The 20,846-nt window shown below is 42.7% G+C and overlaps 1 protein-coding gene across 6 annotated transcripts in view; it reads right to left on the minus strand.

The window, feature by feature from the left end:
• NEK4 (NIMA related kinase 4) overlaps positions 1-20,846 on the minus strand; it is a 58,842-nt gene that overhangs the window by 34,385 nt on the left and 3,611 nt on the right. For 2 of the 6 annotated variants that reach the window (XM_027121078.1, XM_027121077.1), the window contains exons 1-7: positions 11,073-11,349; positions 9,143-9,409; positions 8,016-8,213; positions 7,726-7,833; positions 5,978-6,132; positions 4,127-4,268; positions 1,465-1,872 (exon numbers count right to left, since the gene is read on the minus strand). In XM_027121078.1, the coding sequence (XP_026976879.1) occupies positions 1,465-1,872; positions 4,127-4,268; positions 5,978-6,132; positions 7,726-7,833; positions 8,016-8,213; positions 9,143-9,409; positions 11,073-11,165 (1,371 nt within the window). In that variant the 5' untranslated portion in view covers positions 11,166-11,349. Of the gene's footprint in view, positions 1-1,464; positions 1,873-4,126; positions 4,269-5,977; positions 6,133-7,725; positions 7,834-8,015; positions 8,214-9,142; positions 9,410-11,072; positions 11,350-19,715; positions 19,835-20,846 lie in introns of those variants that run through there. The other 4 variants (XM_027121080.1, XM_027121079.1, XM_027121082.1 and 1 more) reach the window with 4 other exon arrangements.

Here is a 20,846-nt window from a genome sequence, read left to right on the forward strand (position 1 = left end):
GAGGAATGGAGAGTGACTAGTATTGAGTATGGGGCTTCTTTTTGAGGTGATGGAAATGTTCTGGAAACAGATAATAGCAGTGAATGTACAACTTTATAAATATACTAAAAACCACTGAATTGGCACTTTAAAAATTTTTTAAATAATTATGGAAAAAAATAAAAGAAGCGAACTTGAATATAATTTGACAGTCAAGCAGAACAAGCAGGACATATATAATTTTATCTATAAAGTACTAAGGATTCCAGTGTCCAGAGAATGCTTAAGACTAAATTTTGGTTTCAATTCAATGAGTTTAAATGAAAAGAGCATCATACTTGTACTTTTCTATAAAAACAAAACCTTATTAAAAACACTTGAGGGACTTCCCTGGTGGCACAGTGGTTAAGAATCTGCCTGCCAATGCAGGGGACACAGGTTCGAGTCCTGGTCTGGGAAGATCCCACACGCCGTGGAGCAACTAAGCCCCTGCACCACAACTACTGAGCCTGTGCACTAGAGCCCACGAGCCACAACTACTGAGCCCACATACCACAACTACTGAAACCCGCGTGCCTAGAGCCCATGCTCTGCAACAAGAGAAGCCACCACAATGAGAAGCCTGTGCAACACAATGAAGAGTAGCCCCTGCTCACTGCAACTAGAGAAAGCCCACACACAGCAACAAAGACCCAAACAGCCATGAATAAAATAGATAAAAACATTTGACTATAGACATATAAAATAGTTATATACATTTATATAAAAGTGTTAAATATGAAAATGTATGTAATATATAAAGTTTAAATATATATACATTATAAAAATATAGTCAATATATACATTAAATACATTAAATATATAAATTAAATATTTATTTATATAAATAAATATATTCTTTAACTATTTTACAAATAAAAATGTGAAGTTAATCAAATGTTCTGGCTTTCTTTCTAATCCTTAGCTATTACCATGCTTCATCTAATTTAGGCTTCTTTCCATGTTCAAGTAGAAGATACCCTTTAAATTTACTCAGAATAGTCTCTCAGTATCAAAATCCTTTTGTTCTGTTCCTTTTCTTCTCTTCTTCCTTCTCCTTTGGTTCCAACACATAAAATATGTTTTTTTAATTCCTTAACTTAAAAAATCAGACAAATCCACTAACTTTTAAAAGCAAGAAGGAATGTGATATTACCTAATTGTTGGAACTGTCCATTGACTTGGAGGACTTACAAAAGAATGATGTAGAAATAGGAAAAAACACACTAATGGCAAATGGCAAGTACCCTACACCAGGGCACAGAAAGGATCTAAGAATTCCTTGGGTCCTATCCTTTGGTTCTGTCATGTTTAAACTGTTATATGGAAACAACTGATTTTCCTAAAACCACAACTAAAAGCACAACCAAAGAACACAACCCACACCTTTGTAACCACACTTTCCAGTCTTCTTTCTGAAACCAATACCTTGTGCATGTCACTCACCTGGTCCTTTGATAACTTTTGGTCTTTGTTTAGGGGCTGCAGAGGCTTCACTGGGTCATTCGTTTCTCCAGTGACATAGTCAATGGACCATGTGGAAATTCGGTTTCCAGGTTGAGCACTGGATTTAGTGTTATCCTGCAGCCTCTCTTTCACTTGAGAAATAATACATTTACCTTCTAGCTCATTAGAGGCATCTAAGTCTCTTCGTTGATTCTCTTGAACTAAGCTGTTGTTCACTGAGTTCCTCCTTTCTGCAGGTAAGATGTCAATATTCACCCTACTGATCGTGGCTAGCGATTCTGCAGTATTGCTTATGTCTGGTTTGTAGGTGTGGCCTTTCAGACGTGGGGGTGTCTTCAAGGGGCCAATGACTATGGGTTTCTCCTGGGACAAATATTTGTCTTCACCCTGAATGAAAACATGCTTCCAAGTTATTATGGCACTCCTCACACCATATTAGAAAATTAACTCAAGGGGCTTCCCTGGTGGCGCAGTGGTTGGGAGTCCGCCTGCCGATGCAGGGGACACAGGTTCGTGCCCCGGTCCGGAAGGATCCCACATGCCGCAGAGCGCCTAGGCCCATGAGCCATGGCCGCTGAGCCTGTGCATCCGGAGCCTGTGCTCAGCAACGGGAGAGGTCACAGCAGTGAGAGGCCCGCATACCGCAAAAAAAAAAAAAAAAACAAAAAAAAAAACAACTCAAAATGGAATAGCAGTTTCCTCAGAAAGTTAAACATGGAATAATCATAAGACCCAACAATCCCACTCCCAGGTATTTGTCCCAAGAACTAAAAGTAGGGACTCAGATATTTGTACACTAATGTTTATAGCAGCATTATTCACAACGGCCAGAAGATGGAAACAACCCAAATGTCCATCAGCAGATGAATGGATAAACAAAATGTGGTATATACATACAGCGGAATATTATAAAGCCATAGAAAGGAATGAAATTCTGACACATGCTACAATATGGATAATGTTTGAAAACTTGCTAAGTGAAATAAGCTAGACACAAAAGAACAAATGTTGTATGATTCCATTTATATGAGGTATCTAGAACAGGAAAATTCAGAGAAAGTAGGTCAGAGGTTACCAGGGTCTGGGAGTAGAGGCAATGGGGAGTTAGACCTTAATGGGTACAGAGTTTCTGTTTGGAATGATGAAAAGGTTTTGGAAGATATGGTGATGGCTGCACAACATTGTGAATGTAATTAAGACCACTGAATTGTATGCTTAAAAATGGTACAAAATGAAAATAAATAATTAATTAATTTAAAAATGGTACAAAATGGCAAATTTTATATTACTTATATTTTACCATAATAAAATTTTTTTAATGGATCAATAACCTAAATATAAGAGCTAAAACTATAAAAATCCTAGGAGAAAACATAGGCATACATCTTCATGACCTTGGATTTGGCAAGGGATTCTTAGATATGAGCATGGGCAACAAAAGTAAAAAACAAATAAATTAGACTTCATCAAAATTAAAAACATTTGTGCATAAAAGGACGTTATCAAGAAAGTGAAAGGACAACCTAAAGAACGGGAGGAAATATTTGTAAGTCATATATCTGATGAGGGTCTAGTATCTATAATATAGAAAGAACTCTTAGAACTCAATAATAAAAAACAAAAAACCCAATTAAAAAACGGGCAAAGGCTTAATAGATATTTCTCCAAAGAAGGCATTCAAATGGCCAACAAGTTCTATGTCATTAGTCAAATGCAAATCAGAACTACAATAACATACCACTCCACATCCACTAGGATGGCTAGAATCAGAAAAACAGAAAATAACAAGAGTTGGTGAAGTTGTAGAGAAACTGGAATTCTCAGGGATTGCTGATAAAAACATGAAATGGTGCAACCACAAAGGAAAAACAATGTGGTCATTCCTCAAAAAGTTAAACATAGAATTACCATATGACTCAGCAATTACTCTCCTAGATATTATACCCAAGAGAACTGAAAACAGATACTCAAACATTGTACATAAATGTTCACAGCAAAAGCCAAAAGGTGAAAACAACCCAATATCTACCAATGAATGAATGGATAAACAAACTGTGGTATATACATACAATGGAGTATTATTTAGACATAAAAATAAATGAAGTATTGATATATGCTACCTGGATGAACCTCAAGAACATGCTAAGTGAAAGAAGCCAGACACAAAAGGTTACATATTGTATGATTCCATTTATATCAAATATTCAGAATAGGCAAACCCATACAAACAGAGAACACTGGTGTTTTACAGGGGCTGGATGGAGGAGGAGTGACGACCTAATGGGTATGAGGTTTCCTTTTGGGGTGATGAAAATGTTTTGGAATGAGATAGAGGTGACGGTCGCACAATACTGTGAATATACTAAATGCAATTAATTGTTCACTTTAAAATGGTTAACTTTATGTTATATAAATTCCACCTCAATTAAAAAAAACTTCTTAAAGTTATTACAGCACTGACTTCATGAACATTTTAATAGGCACTTTGAATACTTCACCAGTATTCCTTCTTTACAATACAAAACTACTTACACAACAGAAATCTAATGAAGCTTAGTCATTTCACATAGAATAACTAGCTTAGGTAACCTATCATTTTAATACAGTTTCTAGAACACATATCCTTTAGAATGAGACGTACCATTACATATGTCTTGGAGCCCTCAGAAGAGAGTCGTTGAGGGGGAACGGCTTCATGACTTAATTCAGCCTTTCCAGAAACCACTGTAGCCACAGGCTTGGATTTAGAGTCGTCATTTTTAATATTATTTTTGGAGTTTTTTCTTTATGAGCAAGAAAAGAAGAAAAAGTTATTATCAGTACAGTGAAGGTTAAAGGTTTCTATATATATGAGGAAATGTGCATACATGTTACACTCCCTCTTAGACGGCTTGTTTTATTTCTTTCTTTCTTTTCTTTTCTTTTTTTTTTTCTTTTTTGGCTGTGCCATGTGGCTTGTGGGATCTTAGTTCCCTGACCAGGGACTGAACCCGGGTCCCCTGCAGTGGAAGCGTGGAGTCCTAACCACTGGACTGCCAGGGAATTCCCATAGAACTGCTCCTTTTATAGATAGGAGTCTTCTAAAAACCAGTGGGTGTTCTACAAAACATTTGACCAGTAATCTCCAAAAACAATCAAGGTCATGAAAAACAAAGAAAGTGAGAAACTGTCAGAGACCCAAGTTGACTAAGGAGAAATGAGGAGTAATATGGTATGCTGGACTGGATCCTGAAGCAGAAAAAGGACACTAGTAGAAAAACTGGTGTAAGCCAAGTGAAGTCTGGATTCAGTCAACATAAGATACTGATGTTGTTTTCTTAGTTCTGACAAATGTACCATGGTAACATAAGATGCTGATAGGAGAAACTGGGTGAGGGTTATACAGAAACTCTGTTCTATCTCTGCAACTCTTCTGTAAATACAATATTATTCTAAAATTTAAAACCTATGAAAACTTGCCTCACAATTAGAAGTACCAGGATAATTTTCATCTTCAAGTTTCACATTTGTAATAATACCACAACTGCTTTGCCAAATTTGAAAGTAAAAATGATTGGTATACTTGGCCTTGACTTATAGAATAAATGTATACAGGAATAATATCCCCAACTGTTTAAGTGTGACATTTTCCAAAGGAGCTAAACCTCTGGAGAATTCAAGGGGAGCATGAAGACCAGAGCTGCAGAAAGCCAAAGGTCTGTAGGTAGGAAATTATAGGCAATGTAAACAAAAATATGACCCTTCTTTATCCCCCAGGGCCTCTCTAGCATTGCCTCCCAAATTTAACATGTCAAAAGACAAGGACTGTGAAGGCCTTGTCCAGCTCTAAGTCTCAGATCCTAGAACAGCTATTTATGAAGGTAGGACCTGAAAGTCAAAGAAGGAATTCTATCCCCTTGAGAAGTTATATGAGTAAAGAGGGAACCTCTTTATTTTTTAAATGTGACTATTATCTTACATAGTATATAATGTAATAATAGGCTTCTTAGATGATCTCTCATTTTAATGATTTCTAAAACCTACATCCTTGGGCTTCCCTGGTGGCACAGTGGTTGAGAGTTCGCCTGCTGATGCAGGGGACACGGGTTCGTGCCCCGGTCCGCAAAGATCCCACATGCTGCGGAGTGGCTAGGCCCGTGAGCCACGGCCGCTAATCCTGCGCGTCCAGAGCCTGTGCTCCGCAACGGGGGAGGCCACAACAGTGAGAGGCCCGCGTACCGCAAATAAATAAATAAAAAAACATACATCCTTTTAAAAGTATCGTACTCAATATGTCTTGGAACTCCCAGAGGAATGTGAAAGTGATTACTCCAATGGTTCTCTAGATTTTTGATTTTAGCAATTAAGCAAATCTCAACACTTGTTCTAATCATGCAATTCTACTTCATGTTTTTAAAAAACTCACCATAAACTCTCATACACGAAAATTATAAAAGCCACCCTCTTTTATTCCATCTATTTAGCTGACCTATTTGCAAGGGAAATATCTTACGCCTTCGTGGCCTCCAAAAACAAGGATATTTGGCGCTTTATGTAAGGCTGCCTTAGGATGCTCCTCACAGAAGGTCTTTCTTCAGGCCTTTTGCTCAGCATGGTTCTTATTATTTCTGCCAGCTCTGGGCTGTAATCTTTCGGCATTGGTGGCAGCTACAAAGAGAAATAATACCATAAGTATGACTAACAGTCTTGTGAAAAGTAAAAGAAGGTAAAGGTTTCCCAAGATATATTTTTTAAATCATTATCCACAGCAGAAAATAACCAGCATATTAGTCTACAGGAAGCGTATCTGGCATCCTGGTTATAATAGCAAGTTGTAAAATTATAAAATATATCCTTCAAACCAGCAGTCCCATTTGAGGACCCTCTCCTTCATAAATAAGAGCATGAGTTCCTAAAGATTTATGTACCAGGATATTCACTGCAGTATTGTTCTTATAATAGTGAACAACTGGAAACAATGTAAATGGCCATTCATAGGGTACTTGTGGAATAGAGTATGGTATATCCTTCTAATAAAATACCAGGCAGCCTTTAAAAAAATACAAGACTTACAGGTACTGACCTGGAAAGATGTCCCTCATTTATTAAGTCAAAAAAGCACGTTGTGTACCAGTGTGTATAGCCTGATTCCATTTCAGTTACTTTTTTAACATACACATCCAGAATTATAAAGACAGGGAAAAGCCAGGAAGGCTATGCACCAAATCATTACCAATGGTTATCTCCAAGGGATGGAAATGGATGGAAACAGGGGAATTTCACCTCTTTCTTGTTTGATTCTTTAAGAAGTAGAATTATGAGCAAATTTTACTTTTTCTGTGTTTTTTTCAAATTAAAAAAATAAATGAGTCTTGGTATAATGTTAAAATCAGTAGGTGATTTACAGCCTTAAAACTTAAAGGTGTGAGGATGCCTGACACTGCAGGGGTCAACTAGCCTCATGAAATTGACACATAAAGTTGGTCACTCTAGCATCTATCATACATAATGCTTTCTGCAATTTTTAACTGGTTACTAGTGATTGTGATGATTATCAAAGGAGCAAGAAGTTCAAACAGAGTAGACTCTTTTTTTTGAAATAAATCTTTAATTTATTTTATTTATTTATTTTTGGCTGTGTTGGGTCTTCGTTGCTGCACCTGGGCCTTCTCTAGTTGCAGTGAGTGGGGGCTACTCTTCGTTGTGGTGCGCGGGCTTCTCATTGTTGTGGCTTCTTTTGTTGCAGAGCACGGGCTCTAGGTGCGCGGGCCTCAGTAGCTGTGGCTCGCGGGCTCTAGAGCACAGGCTCAGTAGTTGTGGCGCACGGGCTTAGTTGCTCCGCGGCATGTGGGATCTTCCCAGACCAGGGCTCGAACCCGTGTCCCTTGCATTGACAGGCGGATTCTTAACCACTGCGCCACCAGGGAAGTCCAAACAGAGTAGACTCATTTTAAACAGGGCTCATTTAACCGCTTAGGTGAAGCTACCAGTAGCCTCAGGGCACCTGCACATCCTGTGTCTATAAGGTACTGGTTTTCAAGAAGCCAATTCTTCAGAGCCATTAAGCCACCCTTATAAATTAATATTAAGAAACGATCAATCCCTTCTCCTCCAGTTCAACCCTCCCCACAGACAGGACCCACCATTCTTAACTATCCACCCAATATGATTACTCCCTTTTCTCAGTAGCTACTTTCAAAGCTGCACTAAAGTAACCTTACTCCAAATATTAAAAACAATTAATTCCAGAATATTCTTTACCTTTCCTTCAATAATCCGATAAACTAAAGAATTCATGTCTTTTGCATTGAAAGCATGCTTCAGGGTGGCCATTTCATAAACACAGCATCCCAGAGCCCAAACATCAGACTAGGAAAAAAAAATAGTAAATGGTTAAATGTCAGAATGCCTTATTTAGTTTTCTTCTTAAAAAAAAAAACATTTTCCTTAAACCAATTCAGAGAGAATTCTTCTAACTTACTATTCTGATGGGTTCTAAAATTATACTGCTGTAGAGACAAGGTGAGCTGGCAAACACAGCCGAATCCTACCTTATAGTTGTAGGGTTTGTTTGAGAACAATTCAGGGCTCATGTAATAGGGTGTGCCAATGAGGGTGCTAGCCATGTCACAGTGGTTCTCAAGCACTCGGGCAATTCCTAGGTCACCCACTTTGATGATGTTTTTTCTTGTTAGGAAGACATTTTGAGTTTTTAGATCTCGGTGAAGGATGTGTTTTTCATGTAAATACTGAAGAGAAATAAAATTTTATTAAATATAAATATTTAATACCTGACTTATTTATACCTGACTTCTTATATACCATCAACAACTGTATAAGTTAAAGAGCCTTATACTCTTAGATGAGCCTTACCTACACATCAAAACACTATTGTTTTATAATCTCTAAATAAAAAGTCTAATTTACAACTTTCCAAAGTAAGAAATTAAGTTCCATGCATTAATTTGCCCAGCTTCCTTCACAATTGTTCCCTGGTGACTTGACAATCATACCGTCTAGAATTATATGGACCCAGTTAAAAAATGTGCTTACAAACTTTCACTGAAGGTAGAAAGACAACTTATACAAGGTCAGATGCACATTCCTCTCAGACTCATGAAATCTTCAGCTTAATAATATTTTCAACTATAACAATATCACTTTTATTGTTTAAATCCTAAGATACATTCTCTAATATCAGAGTGATATTCCATAAACAGTCTCACTTTTGAATATGTGTATATTAAAACACAAACATGTTTCACATTTCTACTCACTCTGCCACAGCAGGGCTAAAGCCCAAAGCCCCACAGTTTAGGCAGATTAATTAGCCCAACCACCTTTCAGTATGATGCAGCTGACCAGCTGATAACAAACATGGACATTCTTTGCTCTTTGTCAATTCAGGGCCCTTAAAATGGATTTTGCTATAAATATTAAATGAATAGAGAATTGTCTTTCCCAGCAATCAGACAAAATCCATGTCTGCTTCAATACAGATATCACTCATTCAGAAACACTTCAGTGCTACAGCAAGAGGAACTAGGTCCACTTCATAAATGGATTTTTAAAAGAATTTTTTTTTTCATTAAGCATTTGGGGAAGCATTTTCCTAAAATCCACCAAGCATCTCTCTGTCACCTTGGAGCAAGTGGGATGCTATGAGTCCTGACAGTACCTGCAGAGCCATAGCGATCTGAACAAACCATTCCACCACCTGACTCTCGGACAGAAGCCTCCCCTTCTGCTCTTTGAGCTTTCGGTACAGATCACCTCCTTCGCAGAAGCCCATGACGATGTACAGCAGACCATCCCCTCCCTCCCACGACTCCTTGTAGGTGACAATATTGGGATGCTTCAACTGAGACAAGAGCTGAGCTTCCTGTTCAGCAGCTTGCCGCTCTCGGCTGGAGGCATTTCGGAGGTTCAGCTTTTTGATGACATACTACAAAAAAAACACATGTTTTTACAATATGCAAACAAACATACAGTATTATAGATTCAAAAGTATTTAAGGATTATCCTGAGTGTCCTCAAAACCAACCTTCTGGAGACTGCCACATAACCTATTCATTTTGTTATTCACAAAGCACAAAACTGGGAAAAAGACTTGCTACCACTAATGATACTTTTTACAAGTTAGATTTATAGCAGGGTAGGGGGTCACAAAAAAATTATACTTTCCATCTGCATTTTACAATTTCATTAATGGCTAAAAATGAGTCAATGTTAACATACCACTGAATTAACCAAAAAATCTGTGGTAGAGATTCTTTAACCTCTAAGCTCCCCCTACAAAGGTGCATACAATATGACTTGAATATACATCTGCAGACAGAATGGGTCTGTGGATTCCATTACATACTCAAAGGGATCCAAGGCCCAATAAGGCTAAACATCACCTATCCTCAACATCCAAAATTATTCTCACTTAAAAGAAAAACAAAACAACGTCCTCCAACACCTAATACATTGCCCTCAACCAACTGACACACCAAACAATTCATTATTCAACAAACACAATCATAAATGTGTTTTGTAACAAAGCATAAATGTGCTTTGTAAAATGTAAACAAACTACTGCTGAAATGTGAGGGGTTATTATTACAGCGAGTACCCCATCCTCAGCTCAAAAAAATCCCCCCTCCCCAATGACCACTGAATAAATCTCTTATGTCTGAGCTTGTGTTCCAGGCAGTGACCAGCACCTGAGACAAGGCAGAAGAGGCAAGAGGACCTTATACTTATGGGGCCATCTCCTCTCAGTTTGTCTGGGGCAGTCCCATTGTCCTGGTGTAATTATAAATAGTGTCTCCTTTCAGTTTCCAAATTGTCCCAGTTGGTACATTATATGGTTTATAAACCATATTTACGAAATGGTTCATTATCCTGAGGCTAATGGGATAAAGTGCAACATTAGAGGCACGTTTTAGAAAGATCACTGAGACTGCAATGAAAGTGATGAATTGGAGAAGGGCAAGTCATGTGGCAGGGAGGACAAGCGGGAGGCCATGGCCACAGCTTAGCTAGAGACAATGGTGTCCTGGATGGGGGAGGTACCCATGGAGATGAAGAAGAGGCCAGTTGGCTTAGTGGACAGACGAATAAGGGGGTGGGAGTGGGGGAAGGTAAGGGGGGGAGCCCAGAACGACTCCCAGGTGTCCAGCTTGGGCAACTGGCTGGTTGGTGGTGCTACTCCCTGAAATGGGGACCGTGAGAGGAGGTTTGGAGGGAAGGTGACGAGCTGAGTTTTGAGCGAGTCCAGAGGTCTCCAGGTCAGACGGGGTATGGGGCCCTTCACTGAAGGAGGAATACTTGCCAGGCGCCGCCGTTAGGTCCTGGGAGTGTACGCTCTCATGGAACGGAGGAGAGTTGGGGGAAAGTGTGCAGATTAAGCACACCGATTACGACTACAAAGAGAATGCCAGGGAGTTCGGGGCGCATATGACAGGAAGGCCTGGCCTAGTCTTGATGGTCTGGGACGATTTCCCAGAAGAAGTGCCATCTGAGGCGCGTCCCCTTCAGAATATCTGGGCCCAGCCCTTGGACGGCGCCCTCGGCGATCCCCTGCCTGCTCCCATCCCCTGCCGGGCCCCAGCTCCGCCGACCTGCCTGCCGTCCCGTCGGTGCCTCACGAGCGTCACCTCCCCGTAGCTGCCCCTGCCCACGACACGCAGGTAGCAGTAGGCGGTCAGGGGCATGATCCCGGAGCGGGCCCACAGTCGGGATGCGGCGGCAGCGGCGGGGGGCGCGGCGAGCGGCGGCGGGAGACCCCGCTCATTCCAGAGAGGAAGTGGTGCCGGCGGCGGCTGAGGCGGCCCTGCCAGGGCGCCAGCGCAGAGGCCCGACCCAGAGCGACGCCGCTGCCATAGCGATCCCCACAGGGGCTGCCCTGCGCATGCTCCGTGGCCCGGAGGACCCACCACAGAGCCGAGGCGACAGGCGGCCAGAGCGACCACGCCGGGCCTGCGCGCGCACCCTCGGCCTCACTTCCAAGGCCGGAACTTGCGGGTTTCCCGCAACAATAGACTCATGAACGCTTCCACTTACTGAGCGCTTACTTGTTCTTAGTGCTTCGCACGTATTCGCTTCCCAAATATTTACCGACTGCTTAGCCTGTGCCTGGCCGAAAAAGTCCCTGCCCTCCGGGAGCTCACATTCTAATGGGGGACTGGGGACAGACTAGATTCTACAAGTAACATTTGTTATATTTATCATATGGTGGTTAATGTATGCATGCAGCAATCCATCTTATTTTTCATGCATTGCAAGACGAATTGAAGATATCAGTGCCCTTCACCCCTAAACAATTCAGCTTGCATATTGAGAACTGCAAAAACTCTCAGGACTCCATTCAAACCCCTGCACTAAGTGACTTGACCAAATTTTGGCATGGTTTTTAACAGCTTAAGGCAGTGTCCCCGGAGAACCTGCCCACCTTAAATGGCCTGCCTGTGAAAGCTCAAAACTGCCAAAAGATTTATCGTTTGATCCAGCCAACACCTCCCTTTCCTAGGACATATACCTAAAAAGCTTAAAATTATAAATCCAATGGGACGGGGGTGGGGGGGTTGTATTCCTACAACCCCAGAATGTCTTTCTTAAGGTCATGAAATCCATCCCATTGAAATGTAAGGTTTCTTGGCCTATATCCAAGAACCAATTTTTGCCCAGTTTGGGGGGGGGGTGGAGTTGATATTGCCCCTGTTGAGAATGCATAATATAGAGCATACTATTGGGGTTTTTTAAATATAAATTTATTTTTATTTATTTATTTTTGGCTGCATTGGGTCTTTGTTGCTACGCGGGCTTTCTCTAGTTATGGCAAGCAGGGGCTTCTCATTGCAGTAGCTTCTCTTGTTGCGGAGCACAGGCTCTAGGTGCGTGGGCTTCAGTACTTGTGGCACACGGGCTCAGTCACTGTGGCTCACGGGGTCTAGAGCGCAGGCTCAGTAGCTGTGGCACATGGGGTTAGTTGCTCTGCGGCATGTGGAATCTTACCAGACCAGGGATCGAACCTGTGTCCCCTGCAGTGGCAGGTGGATTCTTAACCACTGCACCACCAGGGAAATCCATCTACTTTCTTCACCTACTTTTCATACACAGTTGTTTCCTTTCACCCTTATTATTTCTAAGTAGTTTCAATTACATATCTTAATTAGAATTCTTAACCCTTAGAATACTTAATTTCTAGTGAAAACTAAGAAGTGAGTAATCGTGGACAGTCTCTTACACTAGCATTCTATGGATTGGCAGAGAGAAATATATTCCATAATTTCTAGGAGTACATCTTCCTCATATTAAATTTTCCAATGTAGCAGAAAAGATTTTTACTAATACACCTAAATATATTTAGGGTCTTTTTTTTTTTTTGTATAAGGAAACCAAAAGTGGATTAACTTATGTTCAGTGATTAATGTTTCAGTATTTTATTTTATTTGAAAATGATCTAAATATTTAATAAATGTCCATTATTAACTTTAACTTATTTAAGTTAAATAATGGAAACTATTTAAGTAGACATGCCATAAAATAAAATAATTGCTGAAGTGTTTTACCTAAAGACTCTTTTTTGTGTGTGTGTGATACGCGGGCCTCTCACTGTTGTGGCCTCTCCCGTTGCGGAGCACAGGCTCCGTACGCGCAGGCTCAGCGGCCATGGCTCACAGGCCCAGCTACTCCGCGGCATGTGGGATCTTTGCGGACCGGGGCACGAACCCGTGTCCCCTGCATCGGCAGGCGGACTCTCAGCCACTGCGCCACCAGGGAAGCCCTACCTAAAGACTCCTATCCCATTTACGTCTATTTAATTCACTTGTTCTTTTTTTTAAAAAAAACTATTTATTTATTTGGCTGCGTTGGATCTTAGTTGCGGCAAACGGGATCTTTCATTGTGGGGTGCAGGCTTCTCTCTACTTGTGGCGCACAGGCTCCAGAGCACGCAGGCTTAGTTGCCCCGCAGCATGTGGGATCTTAGTTCTCCAACCAGGGATCGAACCAGCATCCCCTGCATTGCAAGACAGATTCTTAACCACTGGACCACCAGGGAAGTCCCAATTCACTTGTTCTTAACATGAAAATTTCATCATACCAAGTTGTTTTTCTTGCTAACAAATTTGGTAACAGAAACAACATGAACTTATTTAGCTAGTGTACTCAGGTGGAATAAAAGTTGTATGTCTTGGGCTTCCCTGGTGGCGCAGTGGTTGGGAGTCCGCCTGCCCATGGGGGGGACGCGGGTTGGTGCCCCGGTTCGGGAGGATCCCACGTGCCGCGGAGTGGCTGAGCCCGTGGGCCATGGCCCCTGAGCCTGCGTGTCCCGAGCCTGTGCTCCGCGGCGGGAGGGGCCACAGCGGTGGGAGGCCCGCGTACCGCAAAAAAAAAAAAAAAAAAAAAGAAAAGTTGTATGTCTGCATTATTTTTAATGATAACTCTGAAGACATACCTATTTTAATTAAACCAACAAACTTAAACTAGCTTTTATTTACCAAAGATTACCTCACATCACATGAACTTGAAAAACATTTGGGTTAGTTTTTATATTTCTGAGAGTTTTAGGAATCCTTAATTCATATAAGTGCTGTGGACAGGGAATTTTGCCTGCCATTCCAGTGAACAATGTTGCCCACCATCCCAGTTCTACAAGGATCCAGCCGTTAGCTACAGCAGCCCACAGTGCTCCCTGAGGGTAATTCAGGATGGGGAAAAACAGGAGGCATTCTGCCCTTTGGATATTGGCATTAGATAGTTAAGGTGCATTTCTAAGACATAATTTCTATGAACCCAGATTCTTGCACCTTCCCATACGTAGGAAAGCACTCCAATCATTGACCTGAGGCATCTGTTCCTTGTGATTAGCAATAATCTTTTGATGTTCTGAGGCAGGAGATAGATGGGCTCCAGGTTAGACATTTACAGCCAGCCTCCTGTTTACACTTCCAGATAGAAATAACAACAGGAACAGGGTAAATAGCTGGACTTTGCCTCTAGTGACCTAGAGATTGTCATGCTGAGTGAAGTAAGTCAGACACAGAAAGACAAACATCATATGATATTGCTTATATGTGGAATCTAAAAAAAAAGGGTATAAATGAACTTACTTACAAAACAGAAGTAGAGTCATGGATGTAGAAAACAAACTTATGGTTACCAGGGGATGAGGGGGGGAGGGGAGGGATAAATTTAGAGATTGGGACTGACATATACACACTACTATATATAAAATAGATAATTAATAAGAACCTGCTGTATAGCACAGAGAACTCTACTCAATACTCTGTAATGGCCTATATGGGAAAAGAATGTAAAAAAAAAAAAAGAGTTCATATATGCATATGTATAACTGATTCATTTTGCTCTTTGCTGTACACCTGAAACTAACACAACATTGTAAATCAGCTATACTCCAACAAAAATTAAAAAACAAAACAAAACAGTAATGGCAGGGCCAGAGAAGAGTGAGTCTTGCCCAGATAAAAGATAAAGAGGGACTTCCCTGGTGGTCCAGTGGGTAAGACTCTGCACTCCCAATGCCGGGGGCCTGGGTTCAATCCCTGGTCCGGGAACTAGATCCCGCATACATGCCACTACTGAGAGTTCACATGTGGCAACTAAGAAGTCTGCATGCTGCAACTAAGAAGCCTGCATGCCACAACTGAGTCCACGTGCCACAACTAAAGATCCCTCAGAACTCAACAAAGATCCTGCACCACAACTAAGACCCAGCGCAGCCAAAAAAAAAAAAAAAGTCCACATATTTCTCATTCTCAAGGTCAAGGAGACCTCCCTGACTACACATGCGCAGAAAGGCTCCTCAGGGATTAAAAAGGGACAGGGGGCTTCCCTGGTGGTGCAGTGGTTGAGAGTCCGCCTGCCGATGCGGGGGACACGGGTTCGTGCCCCAGTCCGGGAAGATCCCACATGCCGCAGAGCGGCTAGGCCCGTGAGCCATGGCCGCTGAGCCTGCACATCCGGAGCCTGTGCTCCGCAACGGGAGAGGCCACAACAGTAAGAGGCCTGTGTACCGCAAAGAAAAAAAAAAAAAAAAAAAAGGGAGGGGGCACCACCCCATAGTAGATGATGTTGTTACTGAGTCCAAGCTCGCTCTGCTCACCGGACAACAGCCCAATAAATCGGGAGATGAGGTGTTGAGGCAAGGAATAGCGACTTTATTCGGAAAGCTGGAGGACTGAGAAGATGGCAGACAAGTGTACCCAAAAAAACCGTCTTATCTGGGTCTGGATGCCAGGTTCTTTTATAGAACAGAGAAGGGGAAGAGGTGAGGAAGTAAAGTAACAAAAAGCAAAGGTTAAAGTAAAAGAAACAGATGCAACATGGAGTCAGGATTTGCTCTTCCCTGTTACGATGTCAACCTACCCATAGGCCTCTTCACTAGACTCCATCTTGGCTAAGAGATGCAAACGCACACAGGGGAGGATCCTGAGATAAACCAAATATGGACTCAGAGCGGGGCAAAGCAAGATGATTGACCAGAGGAAACCCGGAAGAAATGCCCCAAACTACCATGGAGGCACGACTCTCCCTCTCTGAGCCTGCCCATGTGTGTCTATTCACATGTGCTCTTTTTCCTCCTAATAAACACTACTTGTTTCACTACTTTCCATCTCCTTGTGGAAATTCATTTCTACAAAGCCAGTGGGCCAGGGCCTTGTCACTGGCCACTGGCCCTCATGGTCTAGTGGCTAGGATTCAGCTCTTTCACTGCCGTGGCCTGACTTCAATCTCTGGCTGGGGAACCAAGACCCTGCTTCAAGCCGCTGCTGGACGAGGCCACCAGAGATCAGTTCGACTACATGTCTTTTTTCCAGCAGAATATGTCAGTGTATCCTGGCTCCTCCCTTACCTCTTCAGGACAGTTCCTCAGAGCTGAGAGGCTGTCTCCCAGGCTATGGTCCTCAGTAAGATTCCTCAAATAAATCTTAAACCAAAGCATTTCCCTGCTGGCGCAGTGGTTAAGAATCCGCCTGCCAATGCAGGGGACACGGGTTCGATCCCTAGTCTGAGGAGATCCCAGATGCCATGGAGCAACTTAAGCCCGCAAGCCACAATTACTGAGCCTGCATGCCACAACTACTGAAGGCTGCGTGCCTAGAGCCCATGCTCCTCAACAAGAGAAGCCACCACAATGAGAAGCCCTCGCTCCACAACAAAGAGTAGGCCCTGCTCGTCGCAACTAGAGAAAGCCTGCAACGAAGGTCCAGGTTGTGCATTTTTCTTCAATGTGCTTAAGTTTCTTTAAGCCAATTAAATAGAATTTTTTTACAAATTAATTTTGGCAATACCTCCTTAAGGTAGAAAAATACCACACATCTACAACATATGTACGTAGACACTTATAAACATACAGACTGATGCAAACAGAGAACTCATAGCTTTTTTTGTTTGTTTTTGGTTGCATTGGGTCTTCGTTGCTGTGTGTGCTTTCTCGGTGAGCGGGGGCTACTCTTTGTTGTGGTGCGTGGGTTTCTCACTGCGGTGGCTTTTCTCGTTGCGGAGCACGGGCTCTAGGCGCGCAGGCTTCAGTAGTTGTGACATGTGAGCTCAGTAGTTGTGGCTCGCAGGCTCTAGAGCACAGGCTCAGTAGTTGTGGTGCACAGGCTTAGTTGCTCCGCGGCCTGTGGGATCTTCCCAGAGCAGGGCTCGAACCCGTGTCCCCTGCATTGGCAGGCAGATTCTTAACCACTGCGCCACCAGGGAAGTTCCAAGAGCTCATAGCTTTTGTTCTAAAATTTTAGCCATGAATTCGGTACAAAATTAACTAGTTGTAGAATAAGCTGGATCCAAATGGTTTTGGCAGATGGAGTAAGTTAAGGTTACCTGCTCAGATGGCTAAAACTTTTTACTAATATTTGTGGAGAAGACATTTAAGACTTTTACTTGTCTAAGTTCCAAACAACCTTTCCCCCTTTTGTTTTCCTTCGGATAAGAATGGTCTCTCTGAAGTTTGCATTTCAAAGAGATGACCTAGATAAGAATTCTGGAGAAGACCAAGTAAGAATATTTACATCTCAAAGGCACAGGGAAAAAAGGCAAATTCCTCCAAGGACTTTTGTTTTCTAAGGCCAGAATTTTTACAATACTCACAAGCCTTTTAAGATAAATAGGGGAGGTTTGGGGGTTGGTAAAAAGGACAGGTGGACTTTGAATTGTTTCTGGAGCTGCATTTCTGGCTTTGCAAAGATTTGTAAGGTAAGGACAGTTGCTTTTAATTCCTCAGGGGATTAGGTTGCAACTTAAATGACATTATAGATTGATCCACCCATCCAACTACATTTTTCTCAATTTGCTTCTTTGTAACAGGGAGAAGATCTTCAACTAAGATGGAAATCTAAAAGAGTCCTATGTTCTAGATTTAGAGCTATATGTCTTTGAAATGTTTTAGTAAATCCTTCCACAAAGGCTTCAGAAGGTTTTTTCGCTTGTTTGTTTTTTTCTTTCCCTCTGGGTACATTTAGCTTAGAGAAGGCCTAAAAAAAAATTCTTACCAGGCTCTGAATATCAGCTTACAATTTGGCCAATTTCTGGCCAAAGAGCTACCTTGGGGGGGAAAAAAAAGTCCTTTCAAAAAAATCTTGTTAATTTTCAGCCAGGACAAACAGTAAAGGTAGGTACAATAACAAGTTTTATTCTCCTCTTGACTGGGCACTACAGACAGAGATTCAGGAGAGCTGAAGCTGGTTAGAATTCTCACTCTTCACTGGCTTTATCAGTTTTCCCAGGATCCCATATTCAGGCTCTAATATCTACCAGAATTGCTCAAGGTTATTCATTAATTTTAATTTTAATTTCCCTAGGCTGCTTAAGGAAATAAAATAGCTGTTTACCAGAAAATCCTTCAGGAGGCCGTCAACACTGGGAGGGGCCCACATCAGGGCCCTCCTTTGAGGGTAGATATGGGGACATCTGTAAGGCCACTAACTTGGTGGACTTTTGTTTATGGTCTTGTAGTCTCTTCAGAGTGGAAAGACAATTCAGACAGAGGATTACTAGAATGAGCACTCAAGTAAAGGAGGATAGAGGGGAGCAATAGGAGTTGCATCAGTCTCATATAGTCTTTTCTTTTACATGCCTGTGTGTCTTTAATTTTTCATTAGCCTTTTGCAATGAATCGCTCAATGAAGCTATTATGGAATTCTGAAGGCTTTTGGAGGTTTCTGCATGCCAATTAAAATAGGTGTCCCAGGGGCTTCCCTGGTGGCACAGTGGTTGAGAGTTCGCCTGCTGATGCAGGGGACACGTGTTCGTGCCCCGGTCCGGGAAGATCCCACATGCCGCAGAGCAGCTGGGCCTGTGAGCCATGGCCACTGAGCCTGCACGTCCGGAGCCTGTGCTCCGCAGTGGGAGAGGCCACAGCAGTGAGAGGCCCGCGTACCGCAAAAAAAAAAAAAAAAAAAAAAAAAATAGGTGTCCCATTCTGTGTGTTTGATTTGGGAACCCTTGCTTTCAAATGCACTTCTTAAATAAATGCTCTTGTCTAACTGGAACCTTTCTCATAACAGCTATTGTAAGTCTAGATTGTCTTTGTAAGATTTTGCCATTTTTGTAGATATTTACAGCTTCCAGGACCACAGTTCTTGGGTATAAAATAAGCAGTTGTGCCAGAAGGCGACACACTCAATTATGTGAAACTCAGTCCCATTTCTTTAGCTGTCTTGGGTCTCTTGGAGCCAAATTAATACCTGAGAGGGATGTGCTGCCAGGTTGGCGTTCGTGTGGTGTTTTACGGTGGATCTTGTTGCACAGAAATTTTCTTGCGGTTGGCAGGTGACCTAGTGTCAACCTAACCCTTTCCGAGACCAATTTATTATAATTACTAGGGTCTTAGAGTTAGGTGGTGAGTGCTCTAACAGCTTTTAAGTGCTCCACCTGTGCCCACCAGTTTTGTGGCTTTTGGCTTCCAAGATTCCTATTAGCAACAGCCTTGACCTCATGTGCACAGTAACAGAAACTAACAGTAACCCGGCCAAGAGAAGGCCTTGTGTGCACCACCAGCAATTCCCAATGTGGAACTGGGGACTAGGGAAAGGACTGAACCAGAAGACCCCCAACAAAGGGGACTATGGACTGGGATTCCAATCAAACAAACAACAGTGGACGAAACCAAGAGCTAGAGGCTTGGGTTCTGGGTGGAACCATCTGCTAGCTCAAGCTGACCTGCCCCGGACTGGAAAGCCAATTAAATCAGAAGTTTGACACAAAGAGAATGGAGCTCAGAATCAGGAGGAACTTACCCATGGCCTTTGGAAGTGGCGAGAAAGAGAACTCAAAGGATTTGAGAGTACCAGTGCTTGTGTTTCTTGTCCTCAAAGCCCTCAGAAGTTTCCTCTGGATCCCACCACTGCCACCAAATCTGTTAAAAAACAAATTTCAACTGAGTAAATTTTAAAGATCTTACTGGCTTCATTCAATGATTCACGAATTGGGCAACATATCCCATCTAGCTGACAGAAAGGAGCTCCAAGGAGCTGTACAAAATGAAAGATTTTTATAGGCTGAAGGGAGCAGGAACAAGGAAGTTATACTAGCAAAAAGTGGATTGGTTGTGGCATGGATCAGGAAACAGTATCTATAGTTGAAGCTGTGAGACCCAAAGGGCCATGGGCTGGGTGAGATGGAGGTCGGCAGGGGTCAGACCACTCAAGACCTGGAAGTATGTTAGACAGGGAAAGGCCTAGAGCGGATCAGCCTTTTAAAATAATGACTCTGGCTGCTGCCAGAAGGTAGACTGTGGGAGCGGAGTAGAAGTAGGGGAAGCAGCCATCTAGGTGAGAGATGAGGGTGGTAGACTCGGTGGTGACTGGGGATTTGGAGAAAAGTGAATGGACCAAAAAGATATTTCGAGGTTTGGAGATGGGGTGGGGAGGAGGTTGAGAGTGTAGGGGAGGGAGCCATCCAGGATGCCACCCAGCTTTCTGGCTTGGATGTATGGATGGATGGTGGTGGCCTTCACTGGGATGGACAACAAGAAGAAGACCAGGCTTGGTGGTGGGGGGCAAGAAAGGTCATGAGTTCAGTTTGGACATATCAGACCGAGGGGTCTGAGCAGGTCTGGGCCTACCTGCTGTCCCACAGGCACCAGCAGCATGGCCACCCTCTCAAACCCCCAGGCTCAATCTTTTTTTTTTTTTGCGGTACACAAGCCTCTCACTGTTGTGGCCTCTCCCGTTGCGGAGCACAGGCTCCGGATGCGCAGGCTCAGCGGCCGTGGCTCACGGGCCCAGCCGCTCTGCGGCATGTGGGATCTTCCCGGATCGGGGCACAAACCCATGTCACCTGCATCGGCAGGCGGACTCTCAACCACTGCGCCACTAGGGAAGCACCCCAGGCTCAATCTTTAGCAACTTCAGCTGCTTGCTGTCCAC

The sequence above is a fragment of the Aethalodelphis obliquidens genome, unplaced genomic scaffold (genome assembly GCF_003676395.1).
Source record: "Aethalodelphis obliquidens isolate GAN/ISIS:26980383/991018 unplaced genomic scaffold, ASM367639v1 scaffold22, whole genome shotgun sequence".
NCBI classification, from domain to species: domain Eukaryota; kingdom Metazoa; phylum Chordata; class Mammalia; order Artiodactyla; family Delphinidae; genus Aethalodelphis; species Aethalodelphis obliquidens.